Below are 13,676 nucleotides of genomic sequence, written 5' to 3' on the forward strand. Positions count from 1 at the left end.
CGTGATCGCGACGTACGCCGCCAATCTGCGCTCGTTGGGGGCGGTTCTCGGTCGCTCCGAAGGGGGTTGAGCCAACCCTACGCGGCGCGGCGTAGGTGGTAGAAGCTCAGCTCGAAAAAGCGAAGCGCGTCTACGCGCAGCTGATAAACAGTACGACGATGGTGCGCCTGCTAGCCGGCGTTCCGGCGTTCAAATCACGAAGAGTCGCGAGATCGGCCCGTGTCGAGAGTGTTCGCGAGAACGGTACCGCATCTAATTCAAGATCGTGGTGTCTCGATCTTGAATTTATATACTCGCTGATCTCGTGTGAGAAAGCTCGAACGGTCATTTCCGGATTATCCCGACACGATTTTCGAGATTCAATCATATCATAAGAGAATACGTATACGTAAAACAACTTCAGCTCCGTTTTATGGATTTTGCGAGAGAGTAACGATGACGTCGACATCAATTGTTACGATCTGCGAAGCGATCAGCGAGCTCCTAATCGCAGAGCTCTTATCCATTTCCTCCCTGTGTCACGAACAACGTTAAGATTTGCGTTGATTTAATCGTCTGTGAGAAATTCGAGTCAAAAGGATTTAAAAGTGTTGGATCTACAAAAAGTTGAACAACGATGTATGGTTTATATAGAGCGTGGTTCGGTGGCGGTGCCACCAATACCAGCTATCCCTGTCTTCAGGACACGTTCTCGCCACCTGACACGGTGGTACGAGTCGGCAATGAGGGCGAGCACCAATTTGTAGCGCACAAAGGTGTACTCGCGGCTCACAGTGGATACCTAAAAGCCCTGCTGACGAGCGCGGCGACGACGACTGCGACGACAACGTCGAACTCGCCCTTCGATCCTACCTGTGCGACCGTCGCCGTCACGGCGACCAACGGACAATCACAGCGACCGGTCACTTCCGTGTCGGTCTCGTCCATCGGTAAATATAGACCACAAGTTAGAGATCACTCTAATGACACACCTATTATCTCATCCTCAGATAGAATTGCCAATAGAAAACTTTACATAACATACTGTCCCCTCTCAATATTTATTTATAAAATCTCTATTTGCACAAGAAGAAATTTATTTAATGTATAAACCGCTAGAATATTTTTAATCATATATTTGTAAATGGTTTAAAAATTTTAAATTAAATTATTTAATTAAAGTTTTCAAAGGATTACGTATTGATATTAATTTCGATATTACAATTAAAGTTATCAAAGAATTATTTATTGGTGTTAATATTTTCTGCTCTGCCGGATTTATGTCGTAACACAACAAAATGCAATTCGAAACTACTTTTGAATAATAACAGTAAGCCAACAACGAAACAGAATAATTAACAAACTTCCAGTGGTCGCACAGTGTGCTATTGTTACTTCCAATCTCTCATTGGGATTTTCCAATATAGTTACCCAATTCAATCCAATCCAATCCAATAATTGAATCGCTTGGTTCACAAGTGGCGTAAGTCCATTTTCGTAGTGTTTGCAAACAAAACATTTTCCATTCGTATTGCAAACGTTCTCTAATAAAATAATTCAATTCGTTAAATAATTACGTCAATAAAAATCACAATTTCAAAAGCAATCTAAAGCGTATCTTAATTCACCACTTGTGAACCAAATCCCAGCAAACAGAGTATTTTCCAATACGACTACTAATGTATACAAGTATTTGCATAAAGAGCGAGAAGCTATACGGATACTTTAAAGTTAGAAATGCCGATTATCTCTCTCCCAGCAGACTAAATTCTCCATCTAGAAAATTATACGTGTCACTAGGCTTTGATCTTACTTTGCAAGACAAACAAAAATAAGAGAAGAATATTTGATTTTAACTCGCATTAACATATCCCGGTTCCCAATCTGATTTAGGTGGAGAGGCATTCGCGCCGTTGCTCAACTATATGTACACTGGACGACTGGAGGTGACGCTGGATAATGTTTATAGCGTGCTACTAGCGACGCATTTGCTGCACATGCCGGGTGCATTGGAGCAATGCAGAGCCGCGCTATTAAGGCTGCGAGCACCGCCACCTCTGCCAACGCCGCCGATGCCGACGTCCGCGTCAACGACGCCCGGGTCGCCACCGGGAACCACCGGTAGCATCCTACGACCTATACCGAGCAGACTGGTAGTAGGCCCACCGCTATGTTGGCCGCCTACAACCCCGCTTGCATATCCACCAACCGCGCCGGCACCGACTGCTATGTCGCATCTGCCACCATCGATGCAGCCATTGATGCAACCAACCGTACCACCCGGAATCAATGTCATCGTGCCGAGAGAAAAGCAGGAGCAGTGCGCGCATTATAGGTTCGCAATATGCGATATCAAATCTTTTTGCGCGATCTTGTCCCAGTGTTAAAGTTTAAATCAGAAGATTTATAAGTACCTATCTCTTTCGCATGTTGAAAATCTTACAGATGTCTAGCAATAATGAGATTAATCCAATAAGATTTCATCTTATACGAATTTTTATTTAGCCAAGGCACCTGCTGCAATGATTAAAAATTCTCATATGCGGAAAAGAGAATTTAAACATTTATTGAATTATCTTTTAAATTTTCAATTTTTATTCCGTTTCAGTTATAGCCTATACGTTGTGCTGGAGCTAAAGAAAAATTAAAATATATTCTTGCTATGTAAAAATAAATTATTCGATTTCTATAGGAACAGTGGCACATCGTACATTTGATGCAAATGATTCTCATTGTCAATTGTAGTAATATCTATGGTTCTATGTAATATAACCAAAATACATAACAAGTATAGTGATAACAATATTTTCTTTAAAGGGAATTAGAATTATTCTAGATTTCAAGATTAATAGAAAATTATATGAATGTTTGCAGCGCTGGTGAGATGTCAAAGTCGCCGCAGTCCTCGCCGACCGTGACGCACCGCAAACGTCCGAGATTGCACTCCAGTAGATCGAGAACACCGGAGATCGTGTCTACCGTTTCCACCCTGCCATTCGTGGCTGCAGCCGCAGCTGCGTTCACCGCGTTCGCCGTGACGAGCAGCACGGCGAGTTCTACGACAAGAGCACCATCGCCGTCGCGGTCGATCTCACCGGCTCCATCCTACGTGTCGCAAACGCATTCGCCTATGCACCACAACAGCGACAAGTCGACGGAACGCGAAGCTCAACGAGGAGAAGAGCTCGATGATCGTTCCGCCAGATCGTCTAACGATCAGCTAAATAAATCGTGTACTGCAACATCCGCCGACAGCAAAGCACCGAATCGTAACCGCAGCAGCAGTAACGACAGCAATGATAATGAGGATGCTACGATATCGGAACATGACCGAGCGCGTTCGTCTCGTTGTCGAGCTCGAAACACAATCGCCTCGGGCACAAAAGAGACTTCCACCACGAGCACCGTCTTTTCCGTGGTATACGACATCGCGTGCTGTGATGGACCGGTGCGCTTCCATCGTGTATTGAATGAAAATTATTCGTCGTCGACGTCGCACGAGTCGCATAATGCCTCAACACGCCCGTTGAAGAACTGTCAGTTGACAGAGGGCGAGGATCCGTCAAGCGAAAACGACGAGAACGGTGGACCAGCAACGCAAGGAGGAGGAAGCCATACGCGTAGTCCCAGCAACGACTCGAGCAACGATGGCAGTAACAGCGGCAACAACGGTGGTTGTTATACTTGCGGCTATTGCAAGCACACCTTCAAGTCACAATATTGCTATAGGAAGCACGCTAAGCGGCATTTATTGCCAACGAGGATCAACGAGACGACGACTGGTGGTGACAACAATAGTGGAGGAGGCGGTGGGGACAGTGTTAATCACGGGTCGCGGCAGGATGCCGCGGCGCGCGGAAATAGACGAGAGGTCAGATTGTTGGATTTGAATGTGCAGTACTATCCCTGCAAGATCTGCGGTTGCAAATTTCCCAGTTACTACTTCGTACACAAGCACCGAAAACTCTGCCACGCGAATGACGAGGAGAGGCAAGGCCCCACGGATGGAACGAATGCATCGAGTCGTGACGCGGACACATCGTCCACTCAGGATGCTCCGTGAAACGAAAGGATGTGAATCCTTTTCTCTCTTTCTCGCTAGATAGGTACTGAAATTATACCATCAATTCTTGCCTTTCAATGACAAAAAGAATCATCATTTTGTTCTAATGTGCAATTTTAACTTACAGATTTTTCCCTTATCTGTTATCAACATGGACATTTATGGAAAACAAAGAAGAGATTCCCTTATCCGAAAACAAGAGGAAAGACATTTCACAGATGGAACTCAAAGTACCTATTTATATTTGCGAGTGTGTCGAATATTTAATTGCAAATACAATAGATCGATAATCAAATCAAATTATCGTAGAATGTAATATGCTGGATGTTACGTTTAATTAAATCCTGTTCTTACGTTACTTCAAAAATGTCTAAATTATTAAGAGATAAAAAGTCATACATGTTAAAAAAGATTTAGCTCCTAATTTGTGTTTCATAGATAGTACCTAATCGCGCCTTTCGTCTTTTACGTGTATTTTTTATCGTTACACATATCTTGATGTTATATACGTCTTGGTACATATTTCGTGTGCCAAGAAATTGTACAAAAAAGAAAGATAAAAACCTACGACGTAATTACGTTGTGATGTGTAATCAAATCTTCGTTACATATAACAATTTAATTGTAAGGAAAATTACAGTGAGAAATAAAGAGAAATACTAATTTCTCTATGTAAAATAAAACTGCTCATACACAAACTGTATTTCAACGTTAAATTTAAAATTAAATGTAAATGAAACGTTATTGCTACATTTCATTCATTTTATGTAAAAACATTTACATCTGCTATACACAAGCTTTATGTTTCAATTATGTGTGTGTGTGTACATATTTTTTCAGAATTTAAGTATACAATCTAATAATGGTAATTCGATATGTTTCGAAAACTCTTTGAATTCACAAAAATAAACCACGAGACAAAAAATTATATTATTAATCCCACCGTTTCCATCGTAAAAGCGACATAATAAAATAAATACTTTTCCGAAAATATCTATAACAATAATGAAATTAATATGATAATTAAAGATACATTATTTCGAATATATTAAATTAACCTCCGAAGATACGGAATAATATAAATAAATAATTGAAGTCAATCAAAAAATTTTAATTTTTTAAACATTATCAGTCTAATTCTTATGCATTTATGCACAAGATATAATAGACAAATTGTAATTACGTATTAATGCAGCTGTTCAGGAAGCATATATAGAAATTGAATTTGGAATTAAAACCTAACTTGGAAAAAATCTAATTAATATCAAATAAAAATACAAAATATCAATTGACACTAAACTTACCGATGACATCGATCGATGGTGCCTCTTCATCACTGGTTTCCATAGGAGTATGATTCTCTTTCTTCTTATCTTTTATTCTACCTGCCACATTAGCACCACTATTATTCGTGTCTCTGCAACCTGGTTTCTTTTTACTGGATTCCTTGAAGTCTGACTGGATGGTCGAAACGTTCGTCGCGTTGTTCAACGAAGACGCAGACGATGATAGCGCGCCTTTTCCTTCCATTCTGTAACAATATCGAAGCACATAAATTGGATTTGCTTAAACAAATACAAGCCGCATGAAATATAAATGTAAACTCCACGCACGCTCGTGTTAAACGATAATCCACTGAATGCTCTGCTTCAATCATATTTCCGTTTTTCAAAAAAAAAAAAAAAAAAATGAAATATGAGGTTTTGTCGTGATAAAAAAATATTTTTCATGATAAAATTTTGCTGATTGTGTCTTAAGAAGCAGCAGGGAATTCGACACTCATCATTCTCATTGGGCAGAATCACATTTCCAACGATCGAGTCAATTACGATGATGAGAGCCTACGTAAACATAATCCACTAACCGGTAACCATTGATTAGCATTACAATCTGCTAATAATTGATCTCCCCCCACCCTTCACAGGGCGCCACCACCGTCGCATCACTCCGCCCCATCACTCTTGGCCTATCCCCATCACCTCCAAAACCGCTTTCCACCCTTCAACGACTTACTTCTTTATTCGACTATCGCGCGATCACCCTGGATAAGTAAAACTTATCTCTATTAGTACAGCGCCATAAAAAAAAGCAGATTAAGTTTCTTTTTGCGCGCGTTTTTGTAATATCCGTACGCTGCTGAACAGCGTATTGTAATCGTTAAATGGGTATTCGCGGGTCGCCTCTCCCACCGTGGACAATATTGAGATTGGTTCGTTGGAGTGGGGTATGTTTGCGGAATGAATATCTTCCGGCCGATGGATACGGTTCATTCAATCAGTCCGCGTACACGCTTTTATATAGATCAGAATCGGGACCAATTGGTATGCGCGTTTCGCAAAATGAGCCGCGCCAATTTTTTTATTTCTTACTCGCGTATCGAAAATGATTAATATCGTGAACACTTGATAAAATACAAAAAAAAGATAAAGGATACGATATTCGCATGATAACTTTCAGCGAACGTATTCATATATATTAAAATACATTCTGTCGTTCTGAGAATATTTTATACGCTATCTCAATAATTCCGAAATTCAATAATCGTATAAACTACATGTATGAGCTTCAAGTACATACTTAAATTACATAAGACAAAATGTTGCATAAAGTTTAATTAAAATATAGATTTAAAAAAATCACACGTACATTACTTTGATGTCCTTCCCCGACGTAGGCTCCGATTGCAACTCTTCTTTCGGCTCTACTTTTATGAGATGAGATTCTTTTAAATCGCCTTTGTTCTCTTTATTCTCCTTACTCGCTTCCCTGGAATCTTTTGTGCTGGATGTTGTCGACGTTGTCGAGATACTAGATGTCGCGGTGGTATTCGGGACTGATGTCATCGTCGTTGTCGTTGATGTCGTTACTGAATCCGATGTTACATTAACGCCCGACGCTATCGAGCTCGAAGGAGTCGTCGTCGTCGTTACTGTCGTGGTTCCGACAGTTGTTGACGATACGCTCGATGTCCCCGTGGTGCTCGTTGTGGATGCAGACGTAGTCGTTGCCGAACTATTCTGAGGATTCTCCTGAGTCTTCTGTTGTTGCTCCCGCTGTAACCTTGTCGTTACGCCTGTCGTTAAAATATCTATAGGTCCAATAGTCGAACTGGTATTATTTACCTGAAACAATTTATTAAGAAACGTTTTCTCACATGATATTAACTATCAAAAACTTAATAAGTATTTTTTAATTTTTACATGCTAATTTCTAATTCCTTCTGCTGTTGATAAATTGTGTATATACAGTATATTTATATAGATACAGATAGTGCTTCTGTGTGTGCCCGCGCACTATTCCATTTCAATAAATTATTGCTAAAACACTATATCATTTCAATAAATTAATAATTTTAAAATTAAAAAAAAATTAACGCCTTTTTATATACATCATGGACGAACTAATATCACTTACTTTATTATTCGGATTATTCCGAGAGCTACGTGTCCGTTGACGCGATTTTCGTAAAAGCTGTTTATAATTTTCTGCTTTTTTAGTGAGGTAGTAGTGATGTACACAATCTGGAACGGACTTATGTTCTAACGATTGAGCTATCACTCCATAGTTCTTAGGATGTTGAAGGTATTTCTCTTTAAATAATTCGTGCTCCACCGAACTCCATACATTGATCAATTTACGTTCACTGTGAAGAGCTTCTAATTCTTCTGGTTGGAGCAATCCATTCCGATTTTGAAACGCGATCCTTCGTTGCTTCGCATCCAATAATAGAGGTGGTATGACTGCATACGAACGCATCTTTTTATCCTCCATCTGTCGAAAATAATGTCATTTTCAATATATGAATTATTTCTTTGTAATATTAATGTAATGTGTTTGTAATATTAAAAGATAAAATCAATGTATATCCATAACCCATTGCTCTTTTTAATGAAGCTTTGAATAGTTTTTAATATAAAGAATATCATTAAAGTAAGTTGGCTGTATACTGATAAAACATGTTGATATATGTATGTAAATGATATACTTTATTTGAAATAAAATATAAATTTCAATGTTTTTATATGTAAATAATAAGACTTATATATAAAGAATTATACGTATAATACCTAACTATACTTTAGCAATAATAATGGATTTAATATTGCTTTTTTAGTTTGTTAAGCTAGGATAATTTTAATTTACCGATTTAATGTATTTTTTGCAGCCAATTTATAGAATACAATCCATATGGTATGAGGTAAGGGTGAAGGAAGCAAGCGCACGTTACTAACCTGACAAGCTTTAATGGAATTTTTTAAATCTTGCAATGTTTCTTCCTGGGGAATCAGTATAAATTAGATGTCTTCCATGAAGTATCATCATAAGAATTTATCTAGCAGAAATTAATGAAAAAGAAAACGCAAGAAACACAAAAATAAAGAATATTTTTAAAACAATGCTTTCTCAAAAGAAATATTAAATGAAACAGTAATCGCAAAAAATTGGGTTTAAATATTATATTTAATGTAACGTCATCAAGTGCAGAGGGATACTTTATTTAAAAAATTTGTGAAACTTTCTACTTGAGCATCATAAATCTGAATTAATTAAAACTTTATTATCTCGCGCGCGCGTCTATTAGTCCGATGGTAACTTCCAATCATCTCCATCCATTTATCCAGTTTGCCATCCTTTCCCTGGTCAGCATACACGAGAAGACCAAGAGAGAAAACAAATGTCTAAAGATAGGAAGAAATTGTCAGTTACCATCTTTTCCTTATAATCAACTCTCTTTAATCCTTTGATGTGAAAATGGCTCTTTCACAGAATTGCTCTTGGGAAAATAAAGAAAGAGATGAGACAAAATCCATAAAAAGTATAAAAGAAAATAATATATCTAATCTTCGCTATATCAAGAATACTATAATTAGATATTAGATTACTACTCGCATACATTTCATATACAAGGATCAAGAACTTGATAGAGCAAAGGTTAGATTTGCCTTTAGCATATGTAAGTTAGCCGTTTTGCCACGTATATCATTTATTATCTTTCTCACAATAATTATTTGCTAAAATAAGAATAAATTATGACAAAAAGAAAGTTGTTATAAAAAAATTTTAATTCACTCAAAATTAATAATGATCAACTCTCTATAAATATATTTTATTTTATATTATGCTTAAATTGTTCTAATACGTCGTCCTCTAAATGTATACATGACAAATATTTGAGCACACAAATAACTTTATATATAACAACAATAATAGGCTACAGATTTGCACGACAAAATAATTTTTATTTTATTTTATAAGCTAATATTGCTAATTCAACAAAATTAAATGAGTGTCTCTTAACTCTCTCATTTATTAATTTACCGTTTAAAATCCCCTTTATTTTATTTCAGTTTGTAGTTGTCAAAGGACGTTTATTTAATTTACGTTAATTTAGTAACGTGCCTTTTTTTTGCTTCTTCCCATACCATCTTTTTGCTTTCACCATACTTTTAATTCTCTCTTCATAATATATCACGTCGCTCATTTCATGACCATTTATTTATGAACACATACCACAATAATAGAATATACCTCTTGTTCTTGTAGACCATCCATTATCTCTTCAAGATCGGCTTCACTCTTAATACGAGCACCAACTCTGTTAAAACGCTCCTTATCTTCCCTCTGCTTTCGCAATTCGGGAAATACCTTCTCGAAGAACTCGCGATTCTTTGTTTCCTTCGATTTCCTCTTCTGCGTTGCCTCTAACCGTTCCACCTTACGATGCCATTCTTGAACCAAAATTGCGTACGTTTGTGACTGCTGCCGATGAAGAGACGCGCGTTCAGCGTGTTCTCTCCGAAGCCTAGCTATGAGTCTGGCACGCATACACGTCTGATGCCGTGTACGATTTTCTTGGTATACACTTGTGTCCGACGGTTGATTATATAAAGGTAGTTCTACTTTGGGGCCCAGTCTTTCTAAGAGTCTATGAGCTTCTTCCGCCTTTCTCTGTTAATTAAAATATATCAAATTAAAATTCAATTCATTAATCATCTATTTTTCTGTACTTCAATAATAAAATTTTTCTATGCTTCAAATATTAAAATTAACTAATATTTTGATGATACAAATAAAAGCAACTTATGTTAACACACAGCATAACTTATGTTAGTTAACACACATGCAGTATCCAGATTCAAGTTAAATGTTTTTCTTAGTCTCATTCAACACATAAAAGTACTTAATCATTATTTACATAATTTACCCTATTCTCAGCGTAGACCTTTTGCGCCATCGATTGATGCTTTGGTTGCTGTGACTGTTCCTCAGTGTCTTTTACTTCTAGAGGCTTATTCGCTGTTTCTTCCAATTCTTTTAACCTCTTTCGCAACATATTTAATTGATTTTCCCTCTTAGCAATCTCCCTGTCAACCTTGCCAATTTGTTGCAGAAGATCATCCTTGGTGCTCCTATATTGTGCATCCTCTTGCGTACTCGGCTCTGGAAGAGTAGGCGAAATAGCTTCCGTTTGTGGCGTATACGCTCCCACGGCAGGCTGCTCCTAGCAAAAATTCGTCATATCATTTTGTGTTCAACTTATTCATTTCATTGTTTTTCGCATATCCAATCTATGTTTATTGTTTGTTTGTTTACTTAAGTATCCATTTAATCTAAAGTATTGATATGCATTTATAAATCATTCTATATTTAATTACATATTAATTTATTTATATTTATATATAGTTATTCTCTGAAAATGTAAATTAATCTCAATTTACATCCCATACTATAAATGTGATTAATTGCGATCTGATTTATTTATTTAATACAATCTCGCGAAAATTAATACTATTATTTCAATGTTTTGATTTTCAACAGTATAAACCGATGATACTGTGTAACCATGAGACAGTCCTAACTAAATAGTGAATTAAATCTAAAATGTAATTTTATATTACCGACAATAAAACTGATTTTTATTATCGGCAATGAATACTATCAGAATATATCAAATGGATAGACGACTCCCTTCAATTACACAGACTAATTTCTCGATTATCGAGCAAATTGTACATTCTACCCACCCTGGTGTCTATCCTAAGTGGCTGTTGCAACTGTACAATATGTTGCTGTTGTTCTTGCTTGCCTCCACATGGGTCCGCGGGTGACAGGCAACGTGGCTGAGGCTGCGATTGTAGCTGCTGGATCTGCTGATGTGGCCCTAGACGGATCTTTTTGAAAGGTGGCGCATCCTGTTGCAGACTGGACATGTCGACGGGGGTGCGACTGCAATACTGATCAGGCTGGACGGGCATGAGGCCTACTCGCGGCGGATTCCTTGTCGTCGTATGTTGCTGATAATCCGATGCGGCGGCGGCGGCAGAAGGCGATGGTATAGAAGTCACCGAAGAGCCGACAGGCGGCAAGAGGGATATCCTCTGCCGATCGCCTCTGCTACCAGCTCCCATGCTGCTATATTCCGCCGCGGGCACTACCCCGACACCGCCAACCCCACCAACTTGCGACAGAGGACTGTTGCTCACGTTAATAGCAAGTCTCTCGTTCACCTGAAAACAAAACACCACGGTCAAAAGTACTTTACATGCTTCCTTTCTTTCTCCATCCCTCTTTCTTGCCTGCTCTCCCCTTTCATCGTCGTTTCACTCATTCTTTGCCAGAGGTTCAATTTATCTCCCGCACCTCTCTAACCTTCTCGGAGAAACTATTTCAGGAAAATCGATGACCCGGTTCAAGAAAACACGCGGTACCGATATACCACGCGACCGCTGCTCTGTCCCCTATGTTCTGTCTACCGCAATCATCTGTTTAAACTTTTTTCCCTCCTTTCATTTTTACCGGTAATTTTGCATTACGATGCTAGCTCATTCGCTTGTCGTAGTTCATTCCGGCGATTCGCGTAAATAATTTTGTTACTATGAACTTGGTGATCTCTCTCTCAACAGTACCATAAGTCTGAAGAAATTACTCTATGAGTAGGCAACTAAATAATCGACTCGAAATACATGTAAGAAACAAGCAAAATAAGATGAGTATTCTTGTTTGTGTGTGTGTGTGTGTGTGTGTGTGTGTGTGTGTGTGTGTGTGTGTGTGTGTGTGTGTATATTCTTGTTTGTGTGTGTGTGTGTGTGTGTGTGTGTGCGTGCGCGCCTAGTCTGAGTAGGCGAATGTAACTTTCTCCCGCCTACTCGTATCGTGCTACAAGCTAAATATGATAACGTCCGTTAAAACTGCGTTATACCGTTAACTTGATTTAGGACTCATAAAAATTAACTGTACTATAAACAGACACTAACAGACATTATATCGTCACTTGAAAATTGTTTAATAATTAAAAAGGAAAAAGATATTCGTTATAAAAGTTTAACTACTTTATAAATAAAATACACCAATTACGGTTCAGTTGGATATGTGTGTACATTGAAGAGAAAAGAGAGAAATATATTGTATATTATTGCTTAAAATATCTGTCTCATTCTCTCAATACCGTTCTTTATATTTATATTTCACACTTTGCATACTTTTATTCTAATTTTATTTTGTATATTTATTTATTTGTATAGTTCTATAATCATATCTCAATGACACGTGTGATTGTGTAAATCTGTGTTGAGCAAATAATATAGCATATTTAAAACTGTCGAGCGTCAGACACGCGCGAATCATATTGTTAAAAGGGAGGGAAAAAAGGAAGAGGGCCGATAATCGGTGAAAGTCAAGGACGGGGTCGAGCGATATGGTATGCGTGCGATTGCGTTGCGCGATGCGTGTTCCAATTAGTGTAACGTCTGATGTTATGAATTAATATTGATCTCTATCCCGTTATTCCTATACTAAATTTACTCAAATATTAATAATTAGCTGAATATCAAATAAAATTTTCACGAAATACAATATCTAACAAATTGTATAAAAATTCTTATTTAATTCTTTTAAATACATAACTTAAAATAAGAGAAATAAAATATTCTATTTGAATGTTGCTGAAAAGGAAAGATTATTCAGGTCAGAGCAGCAGTCTTAAGTTAGAATAAAAAACCAATCGCAAAAGATTAAAAATATAATTGTAATATACTTAAAAATAGTCTTTTCAACAAAGGAACGAAAATGACCTAGCCACGCGATTCAGCTCAATATTGAAGTATCTATTAAGATAACATAGACATTGAAAGAAGCAATCTCTTATTTTCTTGAATATAAAGCTCCAGCGTCTCGCTACTCTTTCTCATGTACCATGATCTCGGTGCAACATCAGAAAAAAAAGAATCTTTCTCATTCCCGGGCGTGTTTGCATGACCGTGACCGTTCAACACATCGCGAAGTCATATCGGGGCCTGCTGATAGACTCCGAGGAAAAGGAGACGAGGGGTACATCTCGCGCGCGCGCCTATCTATATGTATGTATAGATACACATATATACATATATGTGTGTACGTGTGTATGTGGTCCACGTCATGGAAATACCTACGTTCGTAGTGCCAGCACGGTATGTGTCTCTCGCGGCGTAGGGAGTCCCAATGAGTGGCGGCGGCGGCGTTTGGCTGGTGATGACAGTAGGTTGACTGAGAGATGGTGCGGAAACAGGTGCAGGTACGGGGGCAGGTACGGGCACAGGCACGGACACAGGCACAGGTGCAGTCAACGACGGTGCGGTGGTGACAACCGCCGCTACCG

General features: G+C 38.2%; 3 protein-coding genes across 4 annotated transcripts in view; 1 reads left to right on the forward strand and 2 right to left on the reverse strand.

Annotated features, from left to right (window-relative positions):
• The window catches only part of LOC108769416 (Smrter), a 34,443-nt gene extending 20,773 nt beyond the window's left edge, over window positions 1-13,670 (reverse strand). Inside the window, exons 1-7 of one of the 2 annotated variants that reach the window (XM_018520391.1) lie at window positions 13,471-13,670; window positions 11,068-11,550; window positions 10,248-10,544; window positions 9,572-9,991; window positions 7,457-7,813; window positions 6,689-7,164; window positions 5,347-5,573 (exon numbers count right to left, since the gene is read on the reverse strand). In XM_018520391.1, the coding sequence (XP_018375893.1) occupies window positions 5,347-5,573; window positions 6,689-7,164; window positions 7,457-7,813; window positions 9,572-9,991; window positions 10,248-10,544; window positions 11,068-11,451 (2,161 nt within the window). In that variant the 5' untranslated portion in view covers window positions 11,452-11,550; window positions 13,471-13,670. Of the gene's footprint in view, window positions 1-5,346; window positions 5,574-6,688; window positions 7,165-7,456; window positions 7,814-9,571; window positions 9,992-10,247; window positions 10,545-11,067; window positions 11,551-13,470 lie in introns of those variants that run through there. The other variant, XM_018520390.1, reaches the window with a different exon arrangement.
• On the forward strand, window positions 617-4,042 carry LOC108769417 (mucin-5AC). The gene is made up of 3 exons (XM_018520392.1): window positions 617-929; window positions 1,873-2,314; window positions 2,854-4,042. Exons 1-3 carry the CDS (start codon window positions 617-619, stop codon window positions 4,040-4,042), a joined length of 1,944 nt encoding a protein of 647 aa, XP_018375894.1.
• Window positions 13,092-13,676, reverse strand: part of LOC108769380 (LIM domain-containing protein A) — a 30,657-nt gene continuing 30,072 nt past the window's right edge. The window contains exon 5 of the mRNA XM_018520324.1: window positions 13,092-13,146. Within this exon, the coding sequence (XP_018375826.1) occupies window positions 13,092-13,146 (55 nt within the window). The remainder of the gene's footprint in view (window positions 13,147-13,676) is intronic.

The sequence above is a fragment of the Trachymyrmex cornetzi genome, unplaced genomic scaffold (genome assembly GCF_001594075.2).
Source record: "Trachymyrmex cornetzi isolate Tcor2-1 unplaced genomic scaffold, Tcor1.1 scaffold90, whole genome shotgun sequence".
Classification (NCBI taxonomy): domain Eukaryota; kingdom Metazoa; phylum Arthropoda; class Insecta; order Hymenoptera; family Formicidae; genus Trachymyrmex; species Trachymyrmex cornetzi.